The 15,182-nt window shown below is 44.7% G+C and overlaps 1 protein-coding gene across 37 annotated transcripts in view; it reads right to left on the bottom strand.

Annotated features, from left to right (window-relative positions):
* Positions 1 to 15,167, bottom strand: part of WDR27 (WD repeat domain 27) — a 250,253-nt gene extending 235,086 nt beyond the window's left edge. For 31 of the 37 annotated variants that reach the window (XR_008526607.2, XR_008526609.2, XM_054558503.2 and 28 more), the window contains exons 1-2: positions 14,696 to 15,029; positions 2,227 to 2,422 (exon numbers count right to left, since the gene is read on the bottom strand). Coding sequence is in view for 35 of the 37 variants with exons in the window: in XM_054558503.2 (XP_054414478.1) it covers positions 2,227 to 2,415 (189 nt within the window). In the remaining 2 variants the exon portion in view is untranslated. The other 6 variants (XM_054558493.2, XM_054558492.2, XM_054558511.2 and 3 more) reach the window with 6 other exon arrangements.
* Positions 15,168 to 15,182: the final 15 nt, after the last annotated feature.

Here is a 15,182-nt window from a genome sequence, read left to right on the forward strand (position 1 = left end):
TATACTTACATCAGATAAAACAGATATCAAGTTAAAAGCTGTACAAAGAGACAAGTAATTACATTATATAATAATGCACTCCCACATTTATTGCAGCACTATCACAACAGCCAAAATATGGAATCAACCTAAGTGTCCATCCACAGATAAATGGATAAAGAAATGTGGTACATATACACAATGGAATACTATTCTGCCATAAAAAAGACTGAAATCCTGTCATTTGTAGCAACATGGATGGAACTGGAGGTCATTATGTTAAATGAAATAAGCCAAGCACAGAAAGACAAATATCACATGTTCTTACTCATATGTGGAAACTTAAAAAGTGGATCTCGTGGAAGTGGGGAGTAGAATGGTGGTTACTAGAGGCTGGGAAGGGAATTGGGGAGAATGAAAAGAAGTCAGAGAAGGGATAAAAAATACAGTTAGATAGTAAGAATAAGTTCTCATATTCAATAGTATAGTAGGAATATTACAGTTAATAATAACTTATTATATAATTCAAAATAGCCAGAAGAAAAAAAAACTATGTTACCAACACAGTAAAAAGATAAATGTTTGAGGTGATGGCCATCCCAATTATCCTGATTTGATCATAACACACTGTATACTTGTATCAAAATATTCCATATACCGTCAAAATATGTACAACTATTACACGTCAATAAAAATTAAATTGCCATATGATTCTATTTACATAAAACTCTAGAAAATGCAAACTAAAGGGACAGAAAGCCAATATTTATAATATAAAGAACTCCTTCAAATCAATAGAAAAAAGACAGATAATCCAATGAAAAAAATGGCAAGAGATTTGAAAATACATGTCACAAAAAAGAATATCTAAATGGCCAATAAATGTGCAAAAATGTGCTAAATCTCTTTAATAATCACGGAATTACTAATTATAATTAGGTACCACTATGCCCTTTTTGAAAGGCTAAAATAAAAATAAACAAGTGTAGGTGAAGATATGGTTCAATGGAAAGTCACACACCATTAGAAAAAATACAGATTGGCACATCCAATTTGGAAATCTGCTTGGCATTATCTACCGAATATAGACATCCCTCACTATCATGAGGGATTCATTCCAGGAACCCCACACAAACCAAAATCTGTGTACACCCACATCCCACAGTTGGCTGTGTGGATTCCACATATATGAAAAGGTGCCCCTCCAAATATGCAGTTTTCATATCCTGAAAATTCTATAGTTTTGACCCACATTGCGTTGAAAAAAATCCACGTATAAGTGAACTGGCACAGTTCAAACCCATGTTGTTCAAGAGTCAACTGCTTATGTATCCTTTACAACTCAGCAATTATGTGTGTGTGCACCAAAAGACATAGGAAAGAATCTACCAGCCAAAAAACTGAAATACAACAAATGTCTACCAACAGAAGCATGCATAAAGTGTGGTCTATTTACGTAAGTAGAATGTAATTCTATTTATCATTCTATAATAAAAATGGATAAAGTGTGTTCTATTTACATAAGTAGAATGTAATTCTACTTATTACTCTATAATAAAAATGTATTTTTATTTTAGCCTTTCAAAAAGGGCACAGTGGTACCTAATAAATCCTAATACTGTGTAGCAATGAAAATGAACAACATGGATGAATCTCATAAACATGCTGATTAATCAAAGAAACCAGCACAAAAAAGTACGTAATGTATAATCACATTTATATAAAGTTCATCCAAGCAAAACTAACCTGTGGTATTAGAAGCCAAGATAGTGTTGCCTTTTGGGGAGGAGAGAAGTGGGCACTGATGGAGAAGAGGCATGACCTAGGGGTGGCTACCTGGGCATATTCATTTAGTTAGTGTCATTACAACATGCACTTATTATGAGGAACTTTTTTTTTCTAAGTAGTTTATACTTCACCGAAAAAGTGAGAAAGGTCAACCTAAACATTCGAATGTAGGAAACTTGATTATATTAAGATGAACCATTTCAATCAGTTTCTTACTGAAGAAAATTATTAAATTAATTCCAGATCACTTGTGTTCTAAATATAAAAATATTATAAAATACATAAAAGTAAATTTAAAAATAAAATAAATAAATATCTATATACAATGTTTTTATTGATATTTTTCTCCCATAGTTGGTAGCTGAATCCACAGAGGGTAATGCTGTCCAAACAGCATCAAAGACATGGAGAGACAAAGGCAAGGCCTTCATGGCACTGGACATATAACTTGTTCAATACCTGATGAGAAGGATCCTCAGTGTTCCATATACAAAGTTCAGTCCCATCCAAAGGGAAAGCACAGTCCTGCATGCTGCAAGCAAGCTGAACATGAGACACAGACTCCTTGGATTCAACCAGGTATTTTTCTATAACTATATCAATTAGACAGCCACCATTACTTGAGAAAATGTCTTGGGGATTTTCCATCTTCGATCTGAAAACAAAAAGTACATATGAGATGACTTTAGGTATCATATTTAATATAGAAAAAAAGTCTATTACCTATTGATAGTTACTAGCTTGACCACACACACATACCACATCACACCTATTTATTTACCTCTCCTCACCCCAAGAAAAAAGGAGAGAAATTGCTGAAAACTCTGGAGCTTCCACATTCTCAACTGCTCCATTCCTCTCATTGGCTTTCCAGTTAAGCAAACTTTGACTCAAATACCACTATTCCCACTTCACAGAGCCTGCTTAGGCTTCCTCGATCAGCTTCCACAACTGTCAAATGAGAGCAGTTACTGAGAGGCAAAGACTAAACAATGATCCATGTGGCATGGGTGCAGCGCTGGCACTTAGCGTTCTAAACGTTGGTTACTGAAATGACTAAGACGCAAAGTTATTTTCTGAATTGACCACAGCAAATCAGTTGTTAGGAAACTGCAATTGGAGCCCACATCTCCCATAACTAACCTGGGCTTTATTCAACAATTTCACAACACCCTATGTAATTACAGTTAAGCTACCACAGGTTCTATAATCAGTGATTCACTGGCTATGTTTCATAAAGCATAAACTAATGAAACACTGACAAAGATAAAAAGTTTCAGATCTTCATCCAACTTTACACTTAACTTTACAGCACAACCACTTCAGAAACACGTGGGAATGGCGCTGGGGTCATCCTTGATTCTGTTGTACCCCACACCCCACTGCAGGCCGGCAATAGATGCACCTGAAGGCACAGACAACAGACCTGCTTAGAAAGTGATGGGCAAGCACCCAAACATCCAGTGGGGTCATGCATGCTGTGGGTAGTCAACGGCCCACCCATGAGGCCCTCACACTGGTCACGCGGATTCAGAGGATCCACCCATGCAGCCCTCATGCTGGTCACGTGGATTCAGAGGATCCACCCATGCAGCCCTCATGCTGGTCACGTGGATTCAGAGGATCCACCCATGCAGCCCTCATGCTGGTCACGTGGATTCAGAGGATCCACCCATGCAGCCCTCATGCTGGTCACGTGGATTCGAAAAATCTACCCGTGTGCTCCTTGTGCTGGCCCTGAGAGATTCTGCTAACCCAACCTCTGCCTCTCTCTCCCTCTTCACCGGCTCCTCCCTCCACTGCTACTCTTTTCTATTTACTCTTTCTTCCAGCTCTTACAACACAGCAGGGCTTTTATTGCCTCAGGACGCACACTTTATCTTCATGTTCCATTCCTCCTCATCTCTGCACCCTGGGAGCTCTTCCCATTCTCCAGGTCTCAGCAGAGGCCCCTGAGAGCTGGCTCCCATCCCTGCCCCCCTACCCCATCCACCTCCTTCCCAGCACTTCACACCATCTAAACTATTTTGCCCTTAGGAGGCAGCGGGACATGGATCCATGGCCGGACTGCTAGGATGGAATCCTCTGTCTGAAGGACCCTCGGTCAGACAAGAATTGCAGAGAAAGAAAGAGCACTGTAGGGTGCTACTCATCAGCAGGACCTTCTGCTGCCTGCCTCCCAGCCCCTTGACTGAGAAGTCTGACATTCCAGTGCAAAGTGTGACCGCTCAGCACCACCTCTGTGCTGCGGGCGGGGCAGCAATAACAATTTCCTGTGTGCAGGGGGGAGCAGAGTTTCACGAGAAGTGAGGCAAAGGAGAACTGACCACTTGAGATCATCTTCTGAAAATACTTCAAAAGAGGCTGGGCGCGGTGGCTCACGCCTGTAATCCCAGCACTTTGGGAGGCCGAGGCGGGCGGATCACGAGGTCAGGAGATCGAGACCATCCTGGCTAACATGGTGAAACCCCATCTCTACTAAAAATACAAAAAATTAGCAGGGTGTGGTGGCGGGCGCCTGTGGTCTCAGCTACTCAGGAGGCTGAGGCAGGAGAATGGCGTGAACCCGGGAGGCAGAGCTTGCAGTGAGCCGAGATCGCGCCACTGCATTCTAACCTGGGCAACAGAGCTAGACTCTGTCTCAAAATAATTACATTAAATTAAATTTTTTTTTAAAAAAAGGTAATTTTTAAAGGCTTGAAAATTCTCAATATTTGGAGGAAAACAAAACAAAAGCATGTGTACATTATTTTAAAGCACATTTGTCTCCAATTCACAATTTTTATCTCACATTTTTTTTAATATTTGCAAAGATACTTTGAGTGTCATATGAAAATAGCTACACCTTCCAAAGCTACCACAGTTATTCAGTAACTTGAGCATGGCAGTAGGTGCTGGGCAGATGTGTCCTGAGGGAACAATATGAAGCTGCTGTCACCAGATCCACCGCTTCCCAAAGCACAAAACATCTTGGGAGACAGACGAAGAATACATAAAAAATTATAGTTGTTTCAAAAATGCTAATAATACACTCATCAAATTGTGATTGAGTTCCATCTTTTTCTTCAACATAAACTTTTGTTGCAGTATAATTATCTTACTCTCTTCTGTAAGTCCCATAGAATTCGGCAGCACATTTTACAAATAATAGTACTTGTATGCCAATTTGCAGTTTACAAACCACTTTTGTAGACATTAATAAGCAGATTTCTATATATGAGTACATAGATTATATCATTCTTACAATAACCCCTTAAAGCGGTTAGGCAAGAAGATGGCAGATAGGAGGCAGGATTAATGTGCATCTCCCACTAGGATGGACTGAAAGGCATGTGGAGACTCATACTGTGAAGTTTTGTTCCAAGAACCACTGCAGGAATGTACCAAAAAAACTTAAAAGAATTCTCAGATCCTCTTAAAGAGGCAGCAGGCCACTGCAAATTCCATGAGATAGGCAAAAAACTGTGAGTTCCCAAAATGTGAGAGGGGGGAAAACTGCCTCCAAACAAACACCCCCACTGGGGAATCTAAAAATCGATATCACAGGAGAAGGATGTAACCTTACCTAGAGCTGAAGCATATTTAGGCAGCCAAGCAAAATATAAAAGTAGAAGCAGCAGTGAGAAGAGCCTTGTAGGCACTCCCAGTCTCCAGTTCGAGTCCAGGGAAGCCATCCCTGACTGCATCTCACAGGGGTCCTCCCTCAGAAAACACAGCCAGAGGAATTAGGGAGAGGTCATAGGGTGAAAGAAGCTTCCAAGTGAATTATGTGATAATTTAGACTGGGCATGAACTTCCTTGAGCAGAATCAGGAGTGGGTAAAAGGGAAGTGCTACAGATATGAGCACAGGAGCTGCCAACATTGTGGACAGATGGGGAGGGGCAAGACCTGAAAGCCAGCCATGCTCGTTTTCTCAGCGCGGAACTTATAGCCTGGGGCAGGGCTGAGTCCCACACACAGGCTGTCTGCATCTAAACCTGGCGCTGTTAGCTGGGCACTGTGGGAGCAAGACCAGCCTCACAAACTGCGTGGGAGCTGGGTGAGGCCTTTCACTACCGGCTTTCCCCCACTTCCCTGGCAACCTATGTGATGCAGCAGACACAGCCATAATGCCCTCTGGAACATAATAACTCCATTGGCCCAAGAACCACCTCCACATCTCCCACAGCAGCCGCAGCAAGCCCTGCCCAGGGAGACTCTGAGCCCAGATCCACCCAACCCTGCCCCATCTGATGGTTTTTCTCTACCCACCCTGGTAGCGAACACAAAAGACATAAACTCTCGAGAACCCTATGGCCCTGCCCATCACCTGAGAAACCAGAATGCCTCCCCTGGCCAACTCAGGGAAAGCTTATATACCCCTTCTAACACAGCAGCCAATACTCTCTCAAAGAACTCCTGAGAAATTCATCACAAAACGATCATGACCTAGGTATAGCCATCTGGTTATCTAAAGTCAGGAAGAATGAAAGAATCTTTAGAGCTGTGAGACAAAAGCATCAGGTAACCTATAAAGGAAAACCTATCAGATTAACAGCTGACTTCTCAGCAGAAAATTTACAAGCCAGAAGGGATCGGGGTCATATCTTTACCCTCCTTAAACAAAATGATTGTCAGCTAAGAATTTTGTATCCAGCAAAACTAAGCTTCACAAATGAAGGAAAGATAAAGTCTTTTTTAGACAAACAAATGCTGAGAGAATTTGCTACTACCAAGCCAGCACTACAAGAAACGGTAAAACGAGTTCTAAATGTTGAAACAAAACCTTGAAATACACCAAAAAAGAACCTCCTTAAAACGTAAATCTCACAGGCCCTATAAACAATAACACAATGAAAAAAGGGTATTTAGGCAAGAACATAATGAATAGAGCAGTACCCCACATCTCAATACTAACGCTGAATGTAAATGGTCTAAGTGCTCCACTCGAAAGATACAGAATGGCAGAATGGATAAAAATACACCAATCAAGTATCCGGTGTCTTCAAGAGACTCATGTAATACATAGGAACTCACATAAACTTAAGGTAAAAGAGAGGAAAAAGATATTCCACACAAATGGAAACAAAAAGCAAGCAGGAGAAGCTATTCTTACATAAGACAAAACAAATAGACTTGAAAGCAACAACAGTTTAAAAAAAAAAAAAAGACAAAGAGGGACATTATACAATGATAAAAGGATTAGTCCAATAGGAAAATATCACAATCCTAAATATATTCACATCTAACACAGAAGCTCCCAACTTCATAAAACAATTATGACTAGACCTAAGAAATGACATAGCAACACAATAATACTGGGGAATTTCAATACTCCACTGACAGCCTAGAAAGGTCATCAAAACAGAAAGTTAACAAAGAAAGAATGGACTTAAACTACACCGTAGCACAAATAAAATTAACATGTATTTGTGCCTTGCTAAATGTAACAGTCAGGCCGGGCGCAGTGGCTCACATCTGTAATCCCTATACTTTGGGAGGCCGAGGTGGGCAGATCACAAGGTCAGGAGTTTGAGGCCATCCTGACCAACATGGTGAAACCCCCTCTCTACTAAAAATACAAAAATTAGCCGGGCATGGTGGCAGGCGCCTGTAATCCCAGCTACTCAGGAGGCTGAGGCAGGAGCATCATCGCTTGAACCTGGGAGGCTGAGTATGCAGTGAGCTGAGATTGCACTGTTGCATTCCAGCCTGGACGACAAGAGCGAAACTCCGTCTCAAATAAATAAATAAATAAATAAATAAATCATCAATGCACACACACACAAACATTTCCACATACACTGCTGGTAAGAGAATAAATTGACATAAACTTAACTATCTGGCAATCAAACATTCTACTTTCATAAATGTATAACAAGTAAATCATTCTACCTTTCCCAAAATGTATTTCTTCAAGGCTGTCCATCATAACACTATAATATGAAATGTAGCAACGGTTCTTACATTAAGTGGAATACAATGCAGATGTTTTAAAAAATGACATTGAAAAATTAAGTTTACTTTGTGTCTCAGAAGAGAAAGCAAGCTCAACCTAATCCAATGGAGAGAAAAGGAGTTTAATGTGTAATTAAAAAGTTAGCACATGACTGGCTACAGCAGCTTCATCGACACCGTCAGGACAGCCCCCTGGTCTCCCCAACCCTCAGCTCCACCTGTCTAGGTGCTGCTCATTGTCTGTTCCTATGCAGTGGCGAAAAGATGGCCAGCATCACCCAAGTGTGGCCTCCCATGTTGCAGGGCGCTGGGGAAGAAAGCATCTCTTTCCATTAATCCTTGAACATTTCTCATGAGTTTGGGCCAGTCTGAGACACTTTCCATGTTTGAATTAATCATGTAATCAGAAGGATGAAATGATGCCAAGAACTCAGGCCTGGGAGACAGACCTCTCCACTGAGTCCCAGCCAGCAGAGGGAGAAGGGTGGTAGCCCAGAGGAAATTCAGGTGCTTTTGCCCAAAGAGGACGTGGATGCTGAGACAACAAAAATAGTAATGCTTAGAAGTATAAAAATATCAAGAAGGACAAACAAAAACTTTAATGGAATAAATATTTACAAATTTAAAACTTCTATTTTTCAAAAGATCATTGGTGCTGGAGCCTAAGAGCAGGGTTTAAACAAACGGACAGCACATGTTATTTCTGAGCTAGGACCGATGGAAGCCAGTACGGGTTGGTTGCTGAAAAGGAATTTGAGGAATCAGGAGTGGCTCCTAGCTTTCTGGCCTGAACAACAAGAGACCCCACTTACTGAGCTCGGGAAGAACAGGTTTGGCAGGGAAGAAGCATAGATTCTGTTTTGGATATGTTATGTCAAATGCTGAAACATCTACTGTGGCTTCCTCTAGGCATTGCACCAAAATTTCTTTCAAGTAACTGTGGAAGAAACAGATATCGCTTCTCTAGTCCACAGTGTGTCCATTTTAGAGGGTAACACTCAGAAAGCCATCTTGCGTCTCTCATTTCTAAATGATTACAGAGCACCCAGCGTTGCCCTTTTGCACCAATTACATAAAATAGTACCTATGAGCTGAATGGTGAGGAGTCTAAATACCCCAGGGCACGGTGGTGACAGAATAACACTCTCCCTAAGATGTCCGCATGCTAATCCCCAGAACCTCTGCAAACATTAGGCTACACAGCCAAGCGAATTGAGGTTACTAATCAGATGGGCTTCAAAAGAGAGATTATCCTGGATTCTCTGGGTATGTTCAATTTAAATACTTTCCTTAACTAAGCTAGAGAGAGAAGAGTTGGGATGATGATGCACTGTGGGAAGGACTCAACCTGCTGTGGTTACCGGCTCTCAAGACAGAAAAAGGAACCAGGAGCTGAGGCCTGTGGTGGCCTCTAGAAGCTGGAAAAGGCACAGAAAGGAGTTTTCACCCAAAGACTCTGGAAGGAGCCAGCCCCAATTCCACCCTGATTTTAGCAGTTTGAGACCCATTCTGGATTTGTGACCTCCAGAACCATAAGATAATCCATTTGCACTGTTTTAAACCACCAAATCTGCATTAGTTTGTCATAGCACAATTAACAAACAAATACAAGTGCCTACAAAAGGAAAACTGTAGAAATGAAATGACGATACCCTACATACGTCTACACAGTGATCTGTGTCCTATCAGGACTGAACCCTGAAGTAAGACTAGAACAAGCAACCGACAGCAAGAGTCCAGGGTGACCCAAGGGTTGAGACGGTGCTAGGAGATCTTGGGAAGAATGGCACAGTGAAGCTTACGAGGAAGAAGTTAAGGTATGGGCAGTTGTGAAGAAAGAGATCACATACACACATGCATGCACACACACAAAATCTCACACCTGTATACACACATGCACACAAAGAATCTCACACATGCACCCAAACGTGCACACACATATGTATGCCTGCACACATATAAAAAGCTGTCCGATCGAAACGGGTTTGGTGAAAGGTTTGGGGTCAGAGAGCCCAGGGTCATAGGAGAAAGACAATCCGAAGACCTGAAGACCTCTTCCATGCCTGAAGCACAGGAACCCCTTCATGTCTTAAAAACAAAAGCAGACGCCGGGCGCAGCTGCTCATGCCTGTATTCCCAGCACTTTGGGAGGCTGAGGCGGGTGGATCACGAGGTCAGGAGTTCAAGAACCAGCCTGGCCAACATAGTGAAGCCCCATCTCTACTAATAATACAAAAATTAGCTGGGCATGGTGGCGCGTGCCTGTAGTCCCAGCTACTTGGAAGGCTGAGGCGGGAGAATCACTTGAACCTGGGAGGCGGAGGTTGTGGTGAGCCAAGATTGTGCCACTGCACTCCAGCCTGCACGACAGAGCGAGATCCTGTCTCAAAAACAAACAAAAGCAAAAACAACAAAAAACTATCTCCTGACACCCAACATCTGATATCACTGGAATTACTTCCAAAATAAAGACAGTGTGGGCGGCAAGCCACCCAGGTGCCGAGGCAAGAGACCGAGTACACGAGCTGTTCCAGTATAACAAAATATAAAACAAGTTATACCAGATATAGATCTTAGATATGATTATATATGAATATCATTAATCATTAGTTTGTAGCAATTACTCTTTATTCCAATATTATAATAATCCTCACTCTATAATCATAACCTAGGAAAAACCAGGCCATATAGAGTTAGGAGCTGAGGGGACATAGTGAGAAGTGACCAGAAGACAAGAGTGCGAGCCTTCTGTTATGCCCAGACAGGGCCACCAGAGGGCTCCTCGGTCTAGCGGTGACGCCAGCGTCTGGGAAGACACCTGTTGCCAGGCGGACCAAGGTCTAGCGGTAGCCTCAGTGTCAAGGAAAAACACTGGCTACTTAGCAGACCGGGAAAGGGAGTCTCCCTTTCCCCGGGGGAGTTTAGAGAAGACTCTGCTCCTCCACCTCTTCTGGAGGGCCTGACATTAGTCAGGCTTGCCCGCAGTTATCCGGAGGCCTAACCGTCTCCCGGTGATGCTGTGCTTCAGCGGTCACACTCCTAGTCCGCCTTCAGGTTCCATCCTGTATGCCTGGCTCTGCCTTCTAGATAGCAGTAGCAAAATTAGTGAAAGTACTAAAAGTCTCTAATAAGCAGAAATAATGGTGTAAGTTGTTTCTCTCTTTGTCTCTCTCTCTCCCTTGGCTGCCAGGCAGGGAAGGGCCCCGTCCAGTGGACATGTGACCCACGTGACCTTACCTATCATTGGAGATGAGTCACACTCCTTATCCTGCCCCTTTTGCTTTGTATCCAATAAATAACAGCGCAGCCAGATATTCAGGGGCCACTACCGGTCTCCGCACATTGGTGGTAGTGGTCCCCCGGGCCCAGCTGTCTTTTATCTCTTTGTCTTGTGTCTTTATTTCTATACTCTCTCATCTCCACGAACGGGGAGAGACCCACCGACCCTGTGGGGCTGGTCCCTACAGACAGTATATGAATGTGCTTGCATTTCCTGATGTGTGCATAGTAAACAAATAACACCATGACTCACTAGTGTGAAGAGTTCACAGAAACAATGGTGTGAAGCCAAGGAGGGAAGGAAGCCTTGTCAGGACACATAAGCCACCTTCACGAGGAAGCACTAGCCTGCGCTCAGAAATCTCTGGGTCAGTCTGGCCCCAGTGTGCACGAGCTGATGTCCCACCTCTCCAGCTGCCCCACACCTCCGTTCCTCGGTGTTCTCAGCTTCAATGCCTACCTCTCCTGCCTCTCCTGCTCCATGGCAGGGTGGTACAGACAGGGATGAGGGAGTGTCTGGTGCAGGCAGAAACATCGTCAGGGACACACTGACACACACACACACACACACACACACACACACGTGTCCGTGTCGACGACATGAGTCCAGGGCAGCTAACTGAATTGCAACCTATCCTCCCATTGAACAGAGGTCAGATGGCCCCTAAAACCATTTGGGTAAAAAGTTACTTTTCTATCTGTTAAAATATTCATTTTTCTATTTCTGTGGTCTGCCAGTTTTCCCCAAGCTCTTTCTGCTTCCTCCCTGGAACCACTAAGAACATGGCTGGACCACATTTCCAGCCTCTGAAGTCGAGGGCAGCCGCGCACCCATTTCTGGTCTGGAAAGCACACCACGCATGCACAGGCTTGGTCCTGTCACAGCCCGTGCACAGCCCTTCATGCTGGAGGCGGAGGGCTCCGAAGGCTGAGGAGAGGGGCCACGGTGGTGGCACCTGGCGGCCTGTGCTGCTCCCACTAAAGGGTGACCAGGACACCAGGCTGGACTGTTGTGTAAGCAAGAGACATTTATTGCATGAAGCTGAGGTCACTTCTGTCAGCCTACCTTGACTGATGTGGGTACCTTGAAGCAGGATGCTTCAGTGACACTGTAGGATGTTGCTGAGTGACTGAGTGATGGGGCACAGAAACAAATTCAGGAGGGGAAAAGCTCAAGACTCACGTTAGGCAGTGACAAACAGGTTCAACTGCAACAACCTGTAATAACGCAGAAAACTGACCACAGGCTTACTCATCCTGCAGCCCTACAGGAAATTATTGCAAAGAATAAGCATTAGCAGCCAACACACGGAATCGGACTAGAAAACTGGCTGGTGTGCAAGCGGAACGGACAGGAAAAGAAAGTACGAAGAGCAGGGGCTGCAGCACTGGGACACCTGAGTGCCCTGAGAGGCTGCAGGGAGGGACGAAGGACCATCAGGTCTTGGCCTTTCAGCAAAGATCTGACTTAGGATGGCTACCTTCCCACTCAAGCCTTAGTTCCACACAACCTCAGGCTATCAGCTGCCCAGGAGACCAAAAGAAAACAAAGTCAGGCTTGAACAGTAGACACCGGAAGAACGACAGTGGCATCACCAGCACACAGAGCTGACAAGATACACACAGACCAGAAGCTGCTGTGCTCGTGAGGACATGATGAGGCCTAATAAATATCAAGCAAAGAACAGAATAAGGGCACACGGTGGGCTCAGGGCTGACTGCCTGGTCCCCACTGCCATGCTCCAGGAGTGAACTATGGCAGCCTTCCAAGACAGCATCCTCATAGCCACATCAGATGAGACCGTGGAGGAAAAGGACCAAGGGTAGAATCAAGGGCCTCAGAAAACAAGCCAGACACAGTGGCTCACATCTGCAATCCCAGCACTTTGTGGGGCCGAGGCAGCAGGATCACTTGAGCCCAGGAGTTCAAAACCAGCCTGGGCAACACAGGGAGACCGTGTCTCTACTTTAAAAAAAAAAAAAAAAAAAGTAGTCAGGCGTGGCGGCGCATGCCTATAGCCCCAGCTCCTGGGGAGGCTGATGTGGGAGGATCGTTTGAGCCACGGAGGTTGAAGCTATAGTGAGCTGTGATCGTGCCACTCTACTTCAACCTGGACAACAGAATGACATCCTGTCTCAAAGGAAAGAAAAAGAACAATGCACAAGGGAATTCTTCCCAGATAGCAGAATCAGGGTCTAGTTGGGAAATTCCTCCCACCTCCACCCCAGCATCACTTCACAACTGCTATAGACCAGTGTCTGCCATGTGTCTCCCTTTTCCAAAAGGGAGATGGTTACAAAAACCATGGTCATATTTAACCACTGCATTTTAGTGGGGAGAGCAACTAGTTTGTCTTCTTAGTCCATAGGGCTCTGGACCACGAGGAACCACAGCCAGGCCTGATGGAGAGAACTGTGCAATCCTGGGAAATGTTCTGTGTTGCACTAGGCACCTTGACAAAGTGTCCCCCTTGGGGTGGGGAGAGTGTGTTCTCCATCTGGGATCAAGAGTGGAGCAGATATTTGGTCACCAGAAGAGAGACTACGGTAAATGCTGTTCCTTTTTCACTAAGCCACTTCCCTTTCCTTCTAGACACAGAACTAAACTACATTCCCTAGCTTCCCTTGCAATTAAGTGCAGCCATGTCGTCGAGTGCCTGGCCCATAAATCCCTCCTGCACTGCTTCTCTTCTTTCCCCACCCACTGGCTAAATGCAGAGAATTCAGAGGGCCTAAGGAAGAAAACCACAAGATGGAAGAATTTTAGGCTGCAGCTTGGAGAGAGCTGCCCAAAGGAATCGTCTGACTAGAAACCGCTACACAGGACTGTGTGAGCAAGAAACATGCAACTGTTCTATTGGGGTGAATTGCTACAGCACTTAACCTACCTGCACTAATATAAATTGTTTAACATTTTTTTAAATTACAAAAGCAATACAATGCAAAACATTTAAACAATGCAGAAATAATAAAGTTTTTTATCCCTACCTCCTCTCCCTGCTGTGCCAACCCTAAGGTATAATCAATGTTACAGGATATCCCCAGGGATATCCATGTACGTACATGCACAGAAGAAGTCAGGGAAAACAAACTAAATTTATTATTTTAGTGAGATTCTAGTGCACCTAACACTAGGTAAGCACTTCAGGAAATGGCAGTGACAAGTGATTGCTAAAGAGACCATAGTCTTAAAGTTAAGTCAGTAAACACAAGGCAGTAATCCCAGATAAACTGGAAGCTGTCGAGTTAATACCCCTTTACTGGTACAGAGCAGTGTGTGTAAATCGTAGAAAACTTAGAAATGCATAAAAAGATAAACTCTCTACTACTCGAGGAGTACCACTGATAAAATCCTGTGCATTTCCTTCTTTTTTTTTAATGTATATACGAATATTTTTAAAAAGAGAAAATTACTCCCTTCTGATTACAAAAGACCGAAATTTTTCTCTTTTAGTGACTAAGCAAGCCAGAAACTTGCTGTTTGGCTCGAGTTAGGAAAACCTAGCCTGGTAGTTACCATGCAGGGTGAAAGGCCAGTGGGGCATAATTAAGGAGCCCTCAGGATCCACGCTCCCGCCCTCGGAGCACAGAACCGACGGGAGGTGCAGGAGGCCGGGCATTTCTACAGTCCTGGTTCGTTCCTAAACTACTGAATCTTTTAAAGAGGTCTGAGTTCTCCTTATACACAGCGGCTTTAATTAAATTAACCACCTGCGCCCTTTTCCTCCGAACTCCACATGCGCTCAGTTCTCAAAGCGCCGATCCTGCGTCTTCGCGCCACGGCCGCCCTGATGCTCCGGCCCGACTTGTGCCCCGAATTCCCCTGCAGACCCTCGCACTAGCACGGCGTCAGGAGGCGGCTTCGGGTGACGAGACAGCGTGCAACGGTTCTGGTCCAGAGCGCGCGTCTCCGCCGCTGGGAGCGGTCACGGCAGAACCCTCAAATCGCCCCCTTTCCTAGAGACCTCAGCGGAGCCGCGAGCAACCGCGCAGCCCCTGCGCTCCAACCCTGCGCCCTAGGCACACGCCCCAGAGCAGCAGCTCGGGTTCGGCGCCGACTCCGCGCCGAGAGCAGCCCGCTAAGGGAGGACTCACAGCACCCAGCTCCCAGGAGGGAACGCAGAGGACTACCAAGCCACACTCCGCCCCACGCGCGCCGCTACGGTTACTTGCCCGCCGACCCACGCGCGCCGCTATG

The sequence above is a fragment of the Pongo abelii genome, chromosome 5 (assembly GCF_028885655.2).
Source record: "Pongo abelii isolate AG06213 chromosome 5, NHGRI_mPonAbe1-v2.0_pri, whole genome shotgun sequence".
In the NCBI taxonomy this organism is placed as follows: Eukaryota; Metazoa; Chordata; class Mammalia; order Primates; family Hominidae; genus Pongo; species Pongo abelii.